At 45.5% G+C, this 21,205-nt stretch overlaps 1 protein-coding gene across 2 annotated transcripts in view; it reads left to right on the forward strand.

The window, feature by feature from the left end:
• LOC146207384 (uncharacterized) overlaps positions 1–21,205 on the forward strand; it is a 76,275-nt gene that overhangs the window by 48,634 nt on the left and 6,436 nt on the right. For both annotated transcript variants that reach the window (XM_084587103.1, XM_084587102.1), the window contains exons 2-3: positions 4,620–4,670; positions 19,278–19,446. In XM_084587103.1, the coding sequence (XP_084443229.1) occupies positions 4,634–4,670; positions 19,278–19,446 (206 nt within the window). In that variant the 5' untranslated portion in view covers positions 4,620–4,633. The remainder of the gene's footprint in view (positions 1–4,619; positions 4,671–19,277; positions 19,447–21,205) is intronic.

The following is a 21,205-nucleotide window of genomic DNA, read 5'->3' on the forward strand; positions in this document are numbered from 1 at the left end:
TTCCCACAGCCTCGAAACCGAGCAAGAACCAAGGCGCAGGCGGTGTCGTCTTCAAGGCTTTTCATTCATTCCTTTTCTCTTCCTGCTTTCGTATTTTCCTTTAAGCATCGTTAAACTGTCGTTTCGTGCGAGAAAAGAGTGGTGAAGCGGATGAATTTCAGTTTTGCATTGCCAAGGGAAAAATAAGGGAGAAAGTTGCAGGAACTTAATTCATAGCTCTGCTTTTCATCCACTAAGGAAAGAGCATAAAGTTTTCTTGACGTAACGCCACCCGCGGCCGTTGCTGTTTATGAAGTGTACCCGCGCTTGTTAACAATCCAATACTTGTTCCTGTATTGAAACGACCTGCCTCATAGGCCAATCGTTTTCTTAAAGTAGCAAGCGTTGTCGATTTTTAAAGCATTCTAGTCTCCTACCTCAGTACAGTATTATACAGATTTATTCCTAACATGTCACATGCTGCACTGATATCTATTTAGTAACTCTAGGTTGTTATTTGACAAATTATTAAGGAACGCCCTTTGATCCCTTTATTTAATTCTCACTGCGGAATTTAATACGACGTTTGATCCTTTTTAATTTAGATCCTGCCGCTGAATACGCGATCACGGTCAATATCTCAGCTGCGATGGTCTATAAAAGGCCGGTGGTGCTGGAGAAGATGAAAAACGTTCCTAAACTGAAATTTCGGCGGATCGAGAGGAGCCCCTACGACGTTCCAAAGAGGCCCACTAGGAGCCTCATATGCAACTCTGGGAAGGCCTTTGGCTCATTATATCGTTCATTATTGCAAGACGTGGTAATATTCTTCGAGGGTTCAGATTCCTAAAAAAAGTGTTGAAAAGCAGTTTCAGAGATCAGCGAAAAGCAGAAAGAAAATATGCTTTCCGCTGCGGTGCAAGTGTGTAACGGCGCTTCAAATACATATACTCTATATAACGCCGTTCATATGTATAGCACAAAATCAACGTGCACTACAAGGTTAAATTACGAGTTTCTAGATGGAAATCTGTTCCATAATTTTTGCACGACTGATCGCTGAAAATCGGGCGTTCAAAGAACTGCACAAGAACCGCAATCAAACGGCGCCTAATGACACTGTAACGCAAACTGGTTGGTATGGAATTCTAGGATATGGCAACACACCTGCAAAGATAAGACAACACGCCCCTCCCTCCTTCGTGCTTGTGATGGTGCGCTGCCATATCCTAAAATATGATGAAACTGGTGCGAGCAATGATCAAGTGTTATTGCAGATTTCATACGCATTGCTTTTGTAAGCTTTTCCGGTTTCCCATCAACTTCAATGCTCAGAAAGATTTGAAATATGTCCTGCTGAGATGAAACAAACTAAAAACAATATTATGAATCGGCATCAGTTAAGAAAGTGAAGAAATGAAACTTGGTTCCGAGGAAGAGAAATAGCATTGTAACGGCTTCACAATTCGCAAATGGTACTCGAATCTAACCCAGAATAAAAGATTTAGGGAATTAAAGAAGGATGAATGAAATACTCAGTGTAGTCGGGAGGATCCTGGAATAATTTGGACAACCTGAGGATCTGTACATTCGACTGACATCGCTCATCACACTGGCGCCTTCATCGACAGGCGGCCGCCGCGGTGGGATTAAAGGAGCCGCTTACTCAGGCTCATGACGCCAGTGCTCTGCCTTCACAGCGGGAGCGGATTTTTTTTCCCCCTTTCAGCCGCGCGAATATTCGAGGGATTTAAACCTCGACGCACCAACATTGCGAACAAATGGATACTCAGCAAACCACCTCGTGGTACATACCAGTGCGGGAGAGATATCTTTGGACTTCAAACTGCCTCAATGCCAGCAAACCACTGCGAAGCTCGGAGCTTTAATTGTGCTTTCTAACAATTTCTTGCGACGACTTGTGACGTGCTTTTCTTGAAACTTCATTTATCGCAAGGGAAAACAAGTGCAAAAATAATCTTTATACCATATAGTCTAAGCCTTGGATGAACTCGCAATGGCTGAATAGGTATGGATGAAGATCTCGATAGTATACTGGCGAGCCAAATTCCCTCTCGAGCTCTGTCAAGCGACGCTATTTGAGTATGTAGCGCGCTATTGATTTATCGCTCTTGTTGAATGTATGATTTGAAATCTCTTCGTAAACGGGTATGAACAGTGTTACAGTTGATCGCTCTACATGATTGAGGCAAAAGAAAAAAATTGCTTCTGTTTAGGGGAATGTACATAAAGGCGTTTGATAATGACTTGGTTGCACGTGCATACGGGGGCCACCAATTGTCAGTCAAGAGAGGACCAAATTTTCTGTTAGCAAATTTACGACCGTTCCGGGGTTATAGGACACCATAATAAATTAGTTGCTCGAGTCCATGTTTTAAAAAACATATGCGACCGAAATGAATTAATAAATTCATAGAGCGTTTTTTTTTTTCTTTAATAGAACCAGAATGGGAGAATTAAATGTACTTTCGCGTGCTTAAAATTTGCATGCTCGGCTACGGGTCAGGCTGTGGTGGACGACTCTGACTTTACTTCGACCAATCTTAATTCAAGTCCCCTTCTTCCCCCTACACGCACGCACGCACGCACGCACGCACACACACGCACAAACACGCGCGCGCGCGGCCAGCCCCACCAAGAACCGAGCCAGCACGTTTATATTCGCCAGCAGAACAGCACAGAAACCTTAACAAATCTACAGAATGTGTGATGAAAAGGAGAGAAAAAAAGAAGGAAAACAGATTTTGGCTTCTGATCTTGCGTGCCGACGGACGACTGTGCTTTGAACATCGCGAATCGGGAATGAACCACTGATCCCGATCGCCCCACACACTCTCTTCCCATGGGCTGACGCGCGTAATTCTAATGGAAAAATCGATCTCCGGTGCTGCCAGCCAGCTCTGCCCTTAAAGCACGCGGGCGCCGACGCGGCGTTTTCTCCGCTTCCTCTTAATCTCGGGCTGATGTCTTCCCTAATTAAAGTTCAGTGCTTCGCAACACCTCCTCCCTCATCCCTTCCCCATTCAATCTTGGTCCTTTCAACATTCTCTTCCTTGTCCTTGGAGACAACAAGCCGACTTCATTTCAACAGCGTCAGTTATACTTGCACGAGTAATCATCCTCCACAGCTATACACCCGTAATTAGAGCAGGTTTGGTTAAGAAAGTCGGCGTAGCGTCTCGTAACTCACCTCTCTTCATGGATGGCCAATGTGCGTTATGTTGGACCACAGAAGGCAGAGGAGAGCAAAAGATATAAAACAGATTATAGATGTAGAATATAGATAGAATATAGATGTCCTGAGCTAAGCCTAGTGTGGAAATAGTTAAAGCTAGATTAGCGATGCCATTGAGGACCGGAGGGAAGTGGGCTTGCACTATTAATATATACTGAATACTTCGCGACAGGCAGAATGTCACGTTTGAGAATTATTTCGGCGTCTAGCGCAGCCTATTTCGCTTCACGCTTGTTAATATTTCAAATGTTTAAACCGCAAGCGAGCAAGTGGAATGTTAGTTATTTGTATCATCCCGACTTATGCCGAGTTTCATCAAAGATTGTGCACATGTGTTAAATAAAGGAAACGGGATGAGTCAACGAACAAGGTTTCTGGCCATCCGCCACAAATTGATAATTCCAATCGAATAATATTTGTATTCCAACGGTGAAGGCCGCAAAAGATAAAAAAAAATAATAATAAAGCGAGTCAGTGTTTTCTTAAGACATAAGTAGGGCACATCCATGTAATCTATAAGATGTTGAGTGACATGCATTGACTGCGTCACGTAGCGCAGTGTTTATCTTACTTGAAACATTAAATATTACAGGACTGCACTTACCTTCGCTTAAAAGCTTAATGGCGAAAGCCTTTCCTCCTTTTCTTCTACCTCTTCTCTTCTATATTGCGTGTACGTGTAGTTATTATAATTTCATTTCTTTGTTTTCTTTGGTTTCGTAGTCGGCGACACCAGCATCTCGGGACTCCTCTCCACGAGATGCGAGATTGAAACGACTTACACGTGGCCCCACGGGGCTCTTTATAGGAACTGGGCCTAATTAGCCGAACAGAGAAATTATGTCGACTTCAGCACCTCTTGTGACTTCTGGCGGAGATATCTCGCGAACCAATCTCGCAGAGTCAGAGTATCGCGGACAAATCACGCGGACGCGAGATTTACACCATGAGACTATAGAAAGGTTTTCGCCTTAAAACTGTTCCTGCCGTTTCATTCGCACGCGTGCTCATCTCAAGATTCATTGCATTTTCTGAGCGTAATACCTACGATGGACTTCATTATTTCTACTATAATATTACTCGCCGATGCACCTTAGTACGCATTTAATAGCCGCATTTTATCTTCTCCTCTTGTTAATTCGATTTATTTCACCTTTTCCTCAACGCTCTTCTTCCGTATTTTCTCCCCAGTCCCCCTCCCACGCAGAGTAGCATGCCAGCGATCTATAAAAGACGACTAAATTCTCATCTTATTAAAGAGTTTCTCTCTCCTCTTTTTTTTTTTTTTTTTGTGTTTATGAGTGCAAAGACGATGCATATTTCCAACGAGTGTGATCAAGTACCCTGCACAGTGAGCTCAGTCAGCCTTTTCTTACTCTTGCAGGTGCACACTGGGAAATGGAGGTTCCTGTGCTTTCCAAAGAAGGGCATAAAGGTGAGGAATGGTTCTGATGTCGCCTTCGTCACATTTACTTCACTGATAGTTTAAATCATATTTCTACACTCTCGGACAAACGTGGGTGGACCGGTACGCAGCGCATGCCATTTATAACATAATACGAGCAAAATATGGCTGGACAACATGGATGTGTACGCTGACAGGCTAGAACAAATATTTCTTTTAGTGTTCTGCAACATTTTATGTAGCTTTCGTAATCACCGGGTTTCAAATAGCGTGCAACTGAACGGATGAGATCAAGTTCTTACGACGGCTTTTGAAGTCAATGTGGTGGAGACAAGTGTAGTTTGTGGCAGCACTGTTCCGACGCATGTCGTTACAAGCTTTAGAAGGTCGCTGGACGTAGTATAGTTACGTGTATTGTACGAATATGACAAGGCGTAACGTTGCGTATGCTTTTGGGTGAGCACAGTTCAAGCAGAGAAACGGGAAGGAATTTTGCACGACGCGTGATGTTTCACTCCCGGGCTAGAAGTCACCTTGCAAAGCACCAACGGCCTCTAATTAAGCTGCCTTCGGCGTTGGAAGCAGGCACCAAAAAGCACGCCCAATTGTCACGTGGTGCATGGGGACAGCCGAAGTCCGCGCATCTGCAAAGGCAAAATGAGACCTGTGGGAAAAAGATGCAAGTATATAAATCGTGAACGTACTATGGCAGCGCTCGACAAAAATCCTTGACCCCACACGCTTGCCGTACCAGTGACCATGTGCGCAAACTGAAGAAGCCATGCTACCTCTTGCCCAAACGTTCACACAGCGAACACGTACGCAGTATTAGCAGGCCGTTTATTAAGCACAAAATATTTACAAATTCTTTACCGCATGAAGACGTCACAGTCAGTGAAAGATGCTTAGATTTTGACCTCACGAACATTGAGAAGTTTGTTCTAAACAAAGTGCCGCTTCTGGGTCAACGGTGCGAGATGTTGCGAGTGGAGGGTGGGCACAGAGGGCAACAGCGGCAAAGTTTAAAGTGCACGCACTAGAGTTGTCAGTGATTTGAAACGCCGTAATGCCACAGTACTTCCGTGGGTGTAATTTTGAACAGCGATAAAGGGCGTTAAGAGATTAGTAGTAGAAAATATTTATTTAACGAAAATGGTTTAAGAAATGGGGGCGTGGTTGGTCGTGTCCTCAGTCCTGGACTGTTTTGGCTGAAGCCGCAGCAAGAACTCCCGCAACCAAGGACTTTTGTGCCACCAGGTCAGAGCTAGACAGGGCTACCTCCCATTCCGCCCACGTTGGGTATGTTATGTCATGGGCAAGGTAGTAATGCATCTACTACCTTCACTCATATTATTATAACCGTGTAATAAAGAGGCAATGAAACCATGTCAAGAAAGGTGTAAGTTTATGATGTCTCTCTTTTTTAATGGCTTCTATAATACAGAACTGTAAAACAAAACACATACTGCTTACCCGCGAGGAAGCCGGCAGTAGAAGGAGGAGGCTTTACGTTTTCTTGTAAAGTGTCTTCAAGACACTGATCCAGGCTAGAAACGGTGGCAGAAGCAGTTGGTAAGCAGTTGGTAATCGTAGTGGTGTTGTGATACATTAGGTCACTGTGGTGCGTTAGGTCACGGTTCAGTGCCAAAGACAAAGTTTAAGTGACGTCAGGTTGGAGCGACTGCAAGCACAACTGCCACAAGGCTATAACCCCACCAGAAGTCGAGCGACTAAACGTGACTCAACTCAAAAGAGAAATTTGCTTAAAACAAATCATTCAACAGAAGTGGAAGTTGGTCGAGTTGTAGGTTCATGAAATCATTAATAACAGGCTAAACCTCTGCACTACGCTTAGATGAACATATATAATGCCTTAAAAGCAGTAAATTATCCCATTATGCAGTAGGGCATACTTGCAGCGCTTCCCTTAGCCGAGCTCTCGTAGAGGCTTATATATTCTCCGAAGGCTCTCATCTACAACTGCAAGTAGGCCCATGTCCGAGTGTTACCCAGGTGAGCTTAGTCCTGTTGGTCAGGTGAGTTCTCAGCAAAGCCAGTGAGCTACAGCGTATAGCTGTATGAGGAAAACTGGTCAGTTACATAACGTTCGAAGTCCACACAGATTCACCTGGCCACGCGTGCACACCTGAGTAGAGTAAGCACAGTAAGCACAGATGAACAGCAATGACGGATTTGACCTTTTGCGAGAGTGAACCTCTGCGGACAGTCGGAAAAACGGTGGAAATTTCGTCGCACACTGGGAAGCCACGCTCTAGCCGCCATCTGGACTTTCTGAAGGGCTCAACCCGTTAAAACTGCGAAAACATACTTGGGCGCATATATATATATAAAGCAGGAAATAATCAAATACTTTCAAACGTAATTTCTCTCAAATTTGTACGCACAAATATTTGTATGAGTTAGTACGGCCTCTATCGTTATCTGACACGTCGCATCACACCCTTAAATCCGTACGCAATACTATTCGTATGAATTCTTACGGCTTCTATCGTTGATCTTACATGTCGCATCACACCCTTAAATGCCTAAATCACGAGTTAGCAATATAACTCTCACTACATACAGTCTTGAAAGTTCAACACAGTTCCACATAGATCAATTCATGTCTCGTTAAGCGCGCACACACACACACACACACACACACACACACACACACACACACACACACACACACACACACACGCACACACACACACACACACACACACACACACACACACACACACACACACACACACACACACACACACACACACACACACACACACACACACACACACACACACACACACACACACGCGCGCGCACGTGCGCACACACACACACACACTCACGCACGCTCACGTTTCCCTGCAGTTCTCAGCAGGTTTATACTGCTTACCATCACTGTCTCTCGACCTTTCGCCCCCCCCCCCCTCCTTATTATTATTTTTCTTTTTGCATTAGCGCGAACGTTGCCAAGCGAGAGGCAATATTTGTCAGCATTGCATTGCAACACAACTCTTGCAATAGCAACTTGCGAAACGTGCCAGCTGTTACGACAGTCGCAAAGGTCACGTCCGTCCTATGCAACCCCTAACTGCACACAGCACGAGCTCAAAGCGACAGAGAAGCCTAACTTAATTTAACCTGTTCCTATCAAATCGAAACTCACGCCGTTCGACGATACCATTTTTTGTAAGGTTGGCTAATTCGCAATACTCTTGCCCCATCGAACGCGCGCTGACTTGTATTGCTGGTAGCGGTAACTCTAACTACACAGCCACTTTTAAAACAGTCGTAGATTAATCAAACCACGGAAATAATTTCACGTTACTTGTACAGTTACGCAGAGTTCATTTCAAAAGTCTATTGCTCCGAAAGTTTTGATCCTGAACCACTCTGTGAGCCATGCCCGATATTGATAGCGTTCAAGGCGAAATATCTCCTTCGTCTCTAGGAAAGTTATCACTTCCACGAATGTCTTCACTTCTGAAAAAGGCTTTACTTAGAGCTCACAACACAGTAACACGGCGTCGGTACAACAACCATACTGAGACCTAGATTTGGCCAAACGCAGTGAAATTAACCTTTCAGCTCTTTCGAAACGCCAGTATGCACCGCATGTTAGGCGTCTCTACCGCCAGAGTCCCAGCTACCGCGTAAAATACTACAAGCTCCTCAAGCACTCGCTCCTTCATTCCAGGCCGCGGGCTCAGCGTTAGAAAGACTGTGTCCGGGTGGAACAAGTTAATGTTGCAACTCAGCAGACGCGCGAAGGGGAGAGATGCAGGGAAGAGAAAGCGGCATTCTATATCGCACCAGCGGCGGTGAGCGTTCAAATATTCACGAACGAGATGCGAGCCCAGCCTTCCTGACGTAGTGCTTCTCCTCCTTGCTTGCCTGACCGGCAGAGAAGACCTCGCTGCATGGAAGGCGGGAACCAGAGTGGCCGGCCGGCCGCGGAATCGATCGCGCTCCATCGGAAGCTCCCTCTCGTTCTTCTGCCGCGCCGCTCATGAATAACTCCAGGGTCTCACGGCTGGCACAGACACACACGCGCGCGAGCGCACATGCTCTGTGATTAAACCCTCTCCTTCCCTGCATCCTCCTCCAACCAGCGAAAGCGCGAGACACAGGAAAGCACGCGTTGGCGCGCTTTTGTGTTCGCGAGCGCGCGAAAGGAAAACCTCGATCTCTTCTCGCTCTCGCCCTGCGGCGGGAGAAAAGGAACCGGTCCGCTTGGCCGGTTTAAATTATTTATGGATCATTCAACCGGTAGCCGGGTGTCGGAGAGCGTATACGGGGAGGTTCGCGCCGGTTCTTTCGTGTCGGAGAAGGGACAAACGAATGCGAATAAGATGGAATCGGTGCAACACTCCGGCGTCGGGCCGCGCTCCGAAGGAACAGCACTAAGACATGCAGGCTCAATTTATGCCGAAAGGAAGCGCAACGTTGGAAGTGTTTCTGTGCGGGGTTCGAGTATTTATCTTTCAATCATTTCGTTTTCAATTTTGGCAAAGGAAGTTTCGTGTGATCCAGCCGATCAGGGATGGTTGTATGGGACGAAGACTGTGTGGACTAAGGCTGAAGAAATGCGTCGCCGCGTTCGCAAACATTTGAACTCGCAGTTTTGCATAAAACCGAATAAAACGCTACACCTATTCTCCGGCGCTGTCTTTCTATGAGTGCTACTATGAGTACGTTAAGATGAAGCAGGCTGTGTATTCGAGCTTGGCGTTTCATTAAAACAATATTGTTGGATGTATGAAAGCTGCGTCAAAGACCGGGTGGCATGTGAGCTGTACGCACGCGCGTCTGTTAAATGCAGTACAGATTCGCATCACTTGGTGCGTATGTTCACTGCAGCAGGAAGAAAAGATACAGGTTGTAATACTCTCTGGTAATTATAGTGCAGCCAACGACTGAAACAACGTTTGCGCAATACCACCCGCCCCCGTTGCTGAGAGGTTATGGCGCTCGACTAAATAGCCGAGGGGACTCTTGTTTAATTCCAGCCACGTTTCGACGGAGGTGAAATGCAAAGCGACCTTGTACTGCGCGCTGTCCGTGCACGTTAAGGAAGCACACGCGGTCGAAATTACGTGGAGCCCTCGACTACGGCGTCCACACATACGGCGCTAATATATCTTGTAAATACAGAGAACGACAAGGATATCCGCATTCTAATCTAACTTTATTGGGACTACGAGTAGGAATAAATGCAGAGTCACCGATGAAAAGCCCAAGCAACACGATAGACCGAATAAGAGCAATCTGAATGGCCACGCTGCTATTGCATGTTCACGTGCGACACAGATACAAAAACGCAGACTTCAAGATGTGCATACGGAGAGGCAGCTAACACGTGTACTCCCTTTTTTACATGTGGCGGCAATAGTCTGTTGATGTTTTTCTGTCATACCATTAAAGGAGATACCGACTGCAAAGTAACGCCCGTCTGTCATCTCAAGAACAGGAAAGCCACAGAGCTGACACGCGCCAAGCACCCTAGGACCCTTCGTCGCACAGAGCGGCGTACACCACGCAGTCAGATCACCTGCTAAGCGGAGCGCCGAAACGTGGGTGGCTCGCTCGTCGCAGATGCAAGGAAGGGAGAGAGAGGCTAACATGGTGGTTGATAAGGTGGAGAGGAGGTTCGCTAGACACGGCCTATCCGTCAGCCTGACACAGTGGCTGAAGTCTCAGTGCAACGTGTGATATGTGGTGGAGCATAACGGCGTTCAACAAGACTGTGTGCGTCTCTCAGCGCGTGCATACTTGGACTTTCGACAGCATAGTTCGACACACGAGAGTTATATTGCCCTGTGAAAACTTTGTCCGAACGCACTGAAATCAAACTATAAGAAAGCGTATGTGGCGACCTATGGCATGGTAACGAGCGATGGTCGTACATATTACTGTGACATCGCACGTTAATTATATTTAAAGTTTCCAGGAGTTCCTGTGTCAACACAAAATTTGTGGCAGAATAGCATTATAGTTTGCGGAAAAAAAAATAAAGAGAATGGGCCACTTTTGCTTTTACTTTTTTTTGCAATCCCTTCATAAGTATATGAGAATATATGGAAGCCCTTTTAATAAATAAAAAAAAAAAGAAAGAGGCAGTGCATGGGTCGTCCGACCCTCCCTATCGCTGGTAGATTGTAAATTTCGTACCTGGATAATGTGTGAACATGTAATAGCAAGTTCACCATTAAAATTACCGTTCTTCTGCTCGTTGTGTTTTTTGCCTGTTTATTGGCGACTCTGCATTCATTCTTTATCGGTGCCCCAGTAAGGATAGTTGTTCTGCGTCATGCAGCGCAGTAAGGACCTTTCAGTCATAACCAGTACCCGAAGAGCTCAACTTGATGGTTTAAAGCCAATGCCCTATCGTAACTCAACGTCACTGTTCTGACATTCTTATCCCCATGTCCGCTTATTAAACTTGGGCTACTACATCTTACAATTCTAGAATGAAAATTTGGTAGTGGTGTTGTTTTACTACCACGTGTAGTAGTCGACGTCTTTCGTGAAGTGAGTTGCAGGCCTGGCCTAAATTTTGATCCGATGTAGACATCGATGTTCCCTTATTCGGAGAAAGCGGATTTTGCGAGAGAACGGGCTAAAGAAAGCGGACTAGTTTCTTCTAAACTTGTGACAATATTTTACTACGACCTAACCACACGCGCTCTTATGACGGCGCTGTTTGTTTTTATTTTGCATGAATAAAACGAAGGGGATCTGAGGCAGCCTAATCTAATTTACTGAACTTTCTGCGCCGCAACCTTGCAGCCGCTCAGGGAGTAGACAGCCAAGAGATTTTGTTTTTTGAAAAAGTCGACAGCGAGTTTGTAGACCTAAGCTCTTCGGATAAAATTCTTCGGGATAACCAGTATTACATTGTGAACCGAGGAAATTTTTACTAGGGTGGTTAAAGCATGCTTTGCTTTGAATGATTCTACAGCTCTGGACAAGAGACGACTTTACTTTAAAAAATACAAGAGACTCCACTGATGCGCTTGTATTCACGTATCTTATGGTCTGCACACCAAAGAAGACTGCACTGAACACTGCAGCAAGGGGTGGGAGAGGGTTACGTTTACCAATTTACTATAAGAATAAACTCAAGAGAGGTGTTGCGGTTACTGCCAGCGACCTGTCTGTGTCTTTCGGGTGTTTTTATAGTGTTTTTCATACAATGATAACAACAGAATAAACAATAATACTGCTAATTATCTTCAGCAATGCTAAGTAAACAGTAGAACAAAAATTCTGGGTATAAATATAATTTATGTAGTTAGATCTGTGGGCGCAGATAATGCAATGTAAATGAAGAATAGCTAGATTATGGACATTCAGCAAACATTTCGCTCGCAGTTAAGTTTTTAAAAGCAAGCAATGCGCGATGCATGCTACGTGTGAGCAAGAGCGTTTTTCTTATTTTTGCGTTAGGTTATTCTAAAGTACAGCCTTTTTCAAGTATATAAAACCCAAGACATTTGAGACCTGTTACGGTGCCATTGGAAGCACGCCTGGAATATATAAGACCGAGAAAGGTGAGGACGAGATTTTTCGTCACCTGCGAGATCGCGGACGCTGAAGGAGTGCAATGAACCCCGTTACGGGACGTACAAGGAAACATCAGGCGCCGTGTATTTTGAAATAGACTGTACTTCACAGAAACGCAGGTTACGCATCGTTTCTAACACGTCTCAGGTAGGATGCACAAAAAACCACGACGTAACGTCCTGCATGTACACCGTTCACACAGCGAAAATGTCCTAAGCGGTATGCGACAAACTCGGAGGTCACTATAGCGATGCATTCGAGGCGTCTTACGCGTACTCTCGGCTTCTCTTAAAACCTCGGTACATTTCCATCTATCAGCAGAAACACACGTTTTTGGCGTCGTAATTTTCTTTTTCACCGTGACGTCTCGTTTAAGAAAAAAAACAACTAATGCTTCATGCGTCGTAACAGAAAATAAACCACCATATTTCTGTCACGTCTACACACACGGCCCCTTCCATGCATGTACACTTCGCTGCTACGATCGCACAAGAGAGCTTACGGGTGCCAAGTTTACCCAAACCCGGCTCGAGTACTCACACGAACAATGCTTTATTGTATGATTATATTTTGCTCATGCATACTTACGCAGCCTTTTCTGCGCAGTGCGGCTATTTCCTCGCTAGCACATTTGCGAGCAGGATGAAAAATAAAATAAAAGTGCAGCGTTGGACGGGTTGGATGGAAGGGGTTTGCGTTCAACGGAACGTGCCCTAAGCTCAATCCTCTTCTCCCGGCGCCACGTGGCCCGGCTATTCCAGGGCCTCTAAAGTGGTACCCCAGAAAAGCGGCCTCCACCGGCGGGTTTGTTTCCAAACTGTCGCAGTGGGCGTCGCCTGAAGGGGTACTATATATACGAAAAGAGCGGCTGCCGTCGGTAAATAAGGGTTTTGTGTCCACTATTGCTTTCAATCTCCGCGGAAAGGCGGCACGCTGCGCTGTCCAAATATTTGCGCAAGTCTCAGCGGAGAGCGCCGCAACTTGCCCGCCCGCCGATCCAAGCCCCCGACGTCCCTCTCTATCGGTGCCTCACAGATTGCGCCGTCTAGCAACAACGCCCGCGTCAGGCTGCGCAGTTTGATGGTCGCGAAGTGGACATCCAGGCAGGCGACGCAGTCGTGTACGGCCCAGAATATATATGTGTATACGTGTCCAACGGAAAGGAAAACGAGCACCCGTAGCAGCCATATAGCCCGGCTGATATGTGGCCCGAGTACGTGGTTGCCGTTTGTTTATACCGGTGTCACTGTTACAACTTAGCGTACGTTTTTTTTTTTCTTTTTTTTTTTTTTTTTTTTTTTTTTCCTGAGTTTCTTTTGCCCGGGAGAAAACGCGGAAACCGTTCCGGGACGATGTGTAGCACTTAGGCGTTTTCGATGGTGTTCTGAATGGCCCCCTGTTGCAGTGAATGTCCCCGCCTCGCTACCGACGTCATATATACTTGTCTTCTTAGTCAGACGGCCACATATAAATATACCGACTATATATCAATATTTGGTATGTGTGACTCGCAGAGTGGATGTTGGCGGATGCCTGTCAAAGAGGCGAATTTGGTTTTATTCACAACCCTCCCCAGTCATTTTTCCCTCTCAGATGGGAAATAAATAAATAAATAAATAAATAAATAAATAAATAAATAAATAAATAAATAAATAAATAAATAAATAAATAAATAAATAAATAAATAAATAAAGAAATAAATAAATAAATACCAAGAACTACAGGTATCAACAGAGTTAATACACTGTTAAAGATAATCTGTTAAAGATAAAGATAAGCCTGAGTCGCTTTGGGACATTAAACCCCACAAACCCCACAAACCACCCAAACCATATACTTAAGATGCTTCTTTTTTGTATCTTTTTATTAATTTCTGCATACCTGTATTTTCTATCTAATGTATCTTTATTACTAGCAATTTTCAGTAGCAGAGGTCGGCACCGCTCTTCGTCTTAAACGTGAATTATATTTTAGTTCCTCCACCCCTTCTGTAATGCGAAAGTCCTGAAGGTAAACAATGAATCGAATGAAGATATGTTCAGGAATCATGACTGGTCAGAAATGTGAATAAAAAATCCAGTATACTGCTCTCACAGGAGAGATTTTTCTCTTTGATCCTTTCGCTCGATTTCGTATCTGCAGCGCTCACTAGCGTTCTGTTCTTAAGAGAAAGCTCCGGTTTTAGAACTCTGCTCGTGCCGTTATTAGCTCTCTTATCCTCAAAAGTAATCAAATAATCACACTGCGTACACAAAGGCCACCAAGAAAAAAATGAGTCGCAAGGGAGAAATTATGGACCACAACGAAATCAGACAGGACTACTTCAGTCGCAAGGTGGTTAAATAAACACGAGCTCATTATTCATGTCTATAGAGATAGTGGTCGTCGCGCTTAGGAACCCAGAAACCAACCATGATGATTTTAAATCGTCGTCAACCAAACCTTCTTTTGTTCGCGTTCTTGGTCCTAATTTTCCCTTTCTGCTTCATTTTGTTCGTGACATATACTAATTTCGTGCTATCGATCGCACCAAGTGAATAAAAAGCTAATTTTTAAAGCCGGCCTCTTCCTTACGTTTCTTGAAAATGACTAGGCATCCTGCAATCAAAAAGCAGTACTCAAACGATCTTGTTGGCTCTCTTCCTTGCTTGCCAAACTATTTATCTATGTTTACTAGACATCAGTTATGTGGAGATCTAACACACTGGCACACAATAATGACGAAAAACGGACGGCACACTCCGTAAGAATGAATTCTCAGCTCGACGAGTCCGGGAATAAATGCGGACAATTCCAACAGATGTTTGAGGAAACAAGAAGTCGATATGATTGTCGTGCATACTTTTCAAGATCAAAGAAGGCAGGTAGAAATAACCGGGGTCGTGCCTGGTCTTTTCCTGCTTTCTTGTAAACATCTATGTGGTGTGCGCTGTGAATCACAGTAAGGCTAGCCTGAAATTACGTAGCAACGACCTGAAACCATTGGTGGTTTAGTTTGGATTGGATTATGGGGTTTAACGTCTAAAAATGAATCAGGCTATGAGAGACGTTGTGGTGAGCGGCTCCGGAAATTTCGACCCCCTGGAGTTCTTTAACGTGCACTGACATCGCACATCACACGGACGCCTTGCTTTCTGCCTCCATCTAAAAGCGGTCGCCGCGACCGGGATTTGATCCCGCATCCTTAGGTTAAGAGTCTAGTGCCCTTAACTGTTGAGCCACCAAGCCGGGGCAAACCATTAGTGGCGTCATGCAGCAACCAGTACAGGATTGGGTAATCATGTTACCCAAAGAACGAAGGGGTAGGCAATCGCGCCTGGATCCTTTCAGAAGCTTTATCGAAGCGGAGTTGCTCCACGTGGCACAAAAAGCAGCCAGTATACTTTCATGCGGCGGCCATTTATATCGTTGCTTATTCATGCTCTCGTAGCGGCGAGGAGATGCCACTAACTTTTATTTTGTGTTATCACCCCGTCACTTAAGGGTAACTTGCCACTGAATGAACTTGACAGCTTTCCTTCTTTTTTTTTTTTTCTGCCTCTTTCCTGTGGTGTACGCTCCATTCCCTAAGAAGGGGCCGAGATCGAACGGCATATCTCCTATGTCGATGGCGGCTAGCTGTTCTATATATGGAGGAAGAATCTAATGTATTGCGTGTGCAGCCAGATGCAGTGGTTGTTAGGTTATCTGAAATAGGGTCATTTTTGCATCATTAAAAGCTCCCTTAATAAGGAGGTTTGTCTTTGTCTCATGCTTTGTCAATTGTTATTTTAATTGTTCTTTGAAAAGGTTATTTAATTAGTAGAAAAGTGGTGTGTGTGAGAACGCTCCCTATGTAATTCTCCAAGTGGGATCGATATGGGACACCACTGTCTGAAGCCGTGGAAAACAAACAAAAAAAAAAGTAAAGAGGAAGAGAACTGGAAAATATGATTTCACAGTTTTGAACGTGTGAGGTCTGCAACATTAGGTTTGTCAGGGAGAGCTGGAGAATGCGAAAAAAAAAAACATCAAAATACACATTTATTTTTTATTTTAGAAGAAATAATCAATAAGAACTTTATGAACAAAGGGCAAAAATCATCACTCGTCTTGCCCGGCACTGCGGCGTCGCTTTTAAGTTGGCAGGAAGGCTATATACTTTTTTGTAGAATGAGAAGAATAAGAAAGAGTATGAGGAGTGTAGCAGGATATTCATCGGTGGAGGACGTAAACCCTCGCTTTATGAAATACGAGATCAGAATGAACACTATGAACACAAAGGAAGGGGGGGGGGGGGGGGGGGTCTATTATGCTGGCAGAACACAAACAGTGCTTCATTGACCGGTATAATCTGAAAGAATGCGTAAAGTTCGCGATTTTGAACGCTGTATCGGGTGAAATTTCCTGCTGACAGCCCAGCGATTCCAATATGTCACCGCTGTTTAAGGTAAAGCTGTCTGTAGAACTATAAAAAGGTCTAAGACCATGACCACATTTGATGCGTCTTCAAAGTGAAGCACGCGCAGTCTGGCATTATTTGAACTCTTATGTGCACCAACACTACCTCAAGTATGTTTGCTCGCGTGAATCTGAACAAGCGCCAAAGTCGCTTCTGCGATAGCTGCCGGCCCTTGATTTAGACCGGGCACACTCCACCAGAGATACAGCAAAAAGCGCCTCAACTAATCACCATGTGAAGCGGGATCATTTTCTAAGCGAACAGAGCGTCACTTGTCAGTGTCAGCGCTTTTCTTCTGTGCGCGGGTGCTTTAAGTAGTCTGCGCACAGCTTCTGCACGGAGATGTATGATCAGTAAACAGAAATTTCACGTACACCGGACAACTCCAGTCCACTTGCTTTTGTTTTGTTTATTTTTCCTCGAAAGCTAGCTGCCTTTCATCTGCAGAGCCCAAGAAGTGCACGCAAAGTGATCCAAGCCCTCTCTCAAACGTGCGAACAGAGGGACAGTCTGAACAGCCGCGCCGTTTCAGGGCTGTTTCCGCGCTTTCATTCCATAGCACCTCCACACCGCTGCCATCACCGGTTAGAGCAGCCCTTTCGCGCGCTGTCGCAAGAATGAACCGCGCCGCACACCCACGCCTCGCTTATTATTTTTTTACTAACCTTCCGTTTTATATATTTTCATTTTTCCCTTTCCTGGCCCGTGACGGACCCGCATTGGAGGGACAAGGGAGCGTGCCGACGGTGCCGAATCCGAGCGTCATCGCAGTACGAAGAAGCCATAAGGGCTATAAGGACTCATCACATCCAGATGCCGCCACCCACGCACACACCGCGCAAACGCACAAGCACCGCACCACCGCACAAACACACACGAAACTTTCCCTCTACGCCGGGGACCGAGAGCGGGGATAAAAAGAAAACAATAATGATGGAGTAGAAACGAAATTACCGCCGGGCTACCAACAGCTGCGAAGCTTTCCCGCTCAGGGGGCTTCAACGTAACGCCTCTAGGTGGGAGAGAAATGGAAAGGGGAAAGTAGAGAGAGGAAAGAAGTCAAGCAGGGAGAAAGAAGAGGAGGAGTAGGGGAACAGGACCTTAGGGAACGGAGAAGTAAACGCTAAGAAAAGGACCCCGGGAACGCCTGCCATTGCGGGCAGGCGACAGCACGCCAGAGCTTCGGGGAAACGCGAGAAATGTGGCAGCCACATAAATTGACAAGAAGACAAAAGGACCGCGAAGTAAGTCGAACGAATCGGAGAAGAGGAGGCCGGGAAGCCTCAGGACAGGATAATAACGACGTTAAGGATCCTTCTGCCGGCCACATCGGGAAGACAGGGAAAACGGAACGGACAAAACGCAGCTGGGGCTCCTCGGCGAAGGGATAGCTGAATGCTTGTACCCGAGGAGGAGAAGAAAAAAGTCAAAGCCAAAACGGCAACGAAAGTTATGCGAAGAGCACTGGGAACCTAGAGCAGACATCAAGGTGCGGGCAGATTGGCTAGGAATAACGGAGGGAGGGCATATAACTAACCACATAAACAACGAGTGCAAGACTAGATTTTTTTCTTTTCATGGTGCACAGGCAGTGTAGCCAAGTATCCGGCTTAGTCCCCTTTCCTATTTTACTCCTTATTTACAGCAAGAGTACAATTAGGAACGTGGAGTCAAGTAATGAGCGTTCAGTTCGATGCGTGTTCATGTGTTCTTTTTTTTTTCTGTTATCTTGAGACGAAAATGAAGAATTCAAGAATAATAACATCGCGATACTAGACACACAGGTGCTCTCGTTGGGATTGCAGTGTTTGGACCTTAACTGAGCGAGAAAAAAGGACGCAGTCTTTAACAAATTAATGCAATTAAAATATGGTTCTACAGCTACAGCGCAAAGCACAACGAACGATAAAAGAGGGAAAATACCCGATGTCGAGCACCTGCCGAACTACTTATTCTGAAAATACGAATACATGGAAACGGAAAAGAAGTTAGAGAAAAGAAGAAAGAAGAAAAAAAAAAGTCCGAAAAAAGTGATAACGCTTACGATCAGCATGCAAAAAAGTGACATACTGTTGACATACCCAGAAGAAAAGTCCACTTGTCGAAACGTTGACTCGGCTTACGAACTGAGGCTTCTCACCCTCTGCCCTTGTTGAGTGTTCTTTCATACTGCATAGCCATCTTCTTTCTCTCGTTTTACCCTGGATACTGTGTTATAGAGTGCCTCAAATCGCGCTCGAGACACTGATACATTTTTGCTCAAAAAGTCCGATTCAAACAAGCTGTTGGTCTGTTAGGACGTATACACCTCGAACACTTGCAGCGTTCATATTTGAATATAGATCAGTGAAGGGAACGAAAAGCAGAAGTACTGTGCAACGCAAAAAAACACATGGCGTTCCTTGGCTCGCGTTCAAATGTGGGATTGCAGATTGCAGGAACGCTAGACAATGAAAAATCTCGCGAAATCTCGCGGACGTTCACTAATTTCGCGCACAACTCTTGCGCACGGGATTTCGTTCCATGAGCTTAGAAAGGCTTTTGCTTTAAGAAATGAAATAGCTCGAAGTCGGAAACGAGTGGGTCTTGACACCACGTGGGGTGTTTCTTATGCTACGCAGTGCTGAGCAGCGAGTTCTGCTACGGGTACACGGACAAGTTCGGCAAGTGGAACAACGGCTTCCCCTGTCCGGCGCAGAGCAACGGCGAGCCCGTCTACTGCTGCGGCACGGCCACCGAGCCATACTGCTGCAGGAAGAAAGAAGACGAACCGCCGGCACAGACGCACGAGTACGTATGCACCCTTCTTCCCGTGCATTCGTTTACAACAGAGACTACCAGATTATGTGATCTAGTGTAGTCCGCAGTGTTTACAGTTTTCGTGTTGTCTGTCATCTACTTTTAAATGGCGCAGCCATACCGGGTTGGGGTAATTTCCGGACTGTAGTCTGCGAATACTTTTGGCCTCTTCGTTGTTTAGCTCTTTATGTGGAGTGGAGAATGTTTTTCTATTTAGTTTGTAGTATTCACAGATCTCGTGGTGTGTAACCTCTCCTCGGGTTCTGGGTTGTCGACCTGCTCGACGTTCGTCCGGTGGTAGATAGCTCGGGCGAGCGCGTGAGCGGCTTCGTTTCCAGACACCGATTCGTGGCCTGGGGTCCATTTTATTGTGATCCTCCTTGAGATCTCTCTTTTCGCCTGGGGCAGTGGCCAACATTCATGACACGGAAGCTTGGGAGTCCCTTCTCCAAAGCGAAACCCTTGAGACCCAGAAAGAAGTCGTCCGCCTGGCGGCTGAGGCCGCAAAGAATCAATGTATCCTTGCGCGCTTCTAGTCGCGGAGTCCCAGCCCCCTATTCGGGTCTGCGTACATGGGTGGGGGAGTAGGGGAACCTCCTGTATCGGCGGCAATGAAGTTTCAAATAAAAATAATTCAACAGAGACTGGCTTCCTGCAGCAATCTAGGCAGCCGACATTTTCTGAACTGGCAGTGAGGCCACGTTCACTGCAAATGCCTTCTACGCTTTAATGCATAAGTCAATTAGTCAATCAATTGAACTTCATTCCGCATCTTAGTCAAAAAGATAAACTTCATCCCTCATCGTAGTCACAAAGCTACATAACTGCAATAAAGAGACGTAAAGAATACGTACAAAGACTTGCACTTTGCGCTCTTGCGCGTGTTGTTGAGTGCTCTCCATATGCGGCGCTGGGTAAATACTTGGCAAATGGTGCATCACTGAAACAAGAGGTTATCGCTGTCACCACTGTCGCTGATTCAAGCTTGGCTCCGTCTGGACTGTTAAATAAGGCTTCGAAACTGCCAGTGTGCGTATCCATTATGTTAGGAGGACAGCGCCTGGTTCATTGTTGCTCCTCTGCCGCGGTATAAAGCAGTTGCGTTAACTCTTTCGGGTCTAGGCAGGGAGCCGATTTCTTTTGCCAGAGTGCTAGCAGCATTAAATCTCGGGCGTGTCGCTTAATATGGAGAGAAACGGCAAATGCTTTCTGGAAACTAAATCGGGTGCTAGTATACCCGTACATCATCGACTGTTACAGAGCTCAAGCTCTACTACTCCATTTACAACCCAGTTTCAACCGGCCCCGACTTAATGACCTTGAAATACGACCAAGGTAGAACCAAGCGTACTCCCACGGCTATGTATGAATTTATATGTATGTCATGTGACCTTGACTTTGAGGGGGCCTTCAAGATAACTTGCAGCTGTCGCAATGGCGTCACATATACGTACCGCAGACGTTGATCCCGTCATATTATGCATGCAGTGCTGGGTGTGTGCGAGGATGCGTTCAGATTAGCAATGGAAGGCGCGCCAAAACGCCGTCGAGACCACGCAACGACAGGCCTCCTCCAATCACCAAGTGGATATTGATTTCCCTCATTATAATTAGGTTTGATTAAGGTTAAACATTTGTCATTTCTGAGCTAGTTAACCTCAGCAAAAGGTTTAAAATTTTTAAACTGAATACCCTGGTTTGATGTTCTCAAATCATCAAATTAAAGCCACAACAGCCTGTACATACATAA

Source organism: Amblyomma maculatum, chromosome 1 (genome assembly GCF_055883805.1).
Source record: "Amblyomma maculatum isolate TAMU_Amacu chromosome 1, ASM5588380v1, whole genome shotgun sequence".
NCBI classification, from domain to species: domain Eukaryota; kingdom Metazoa; phylum Arthropoda; class Arachnida; order Ixodida; family Ixodidae; genus Amblyomma; species Amblyomma maculatum.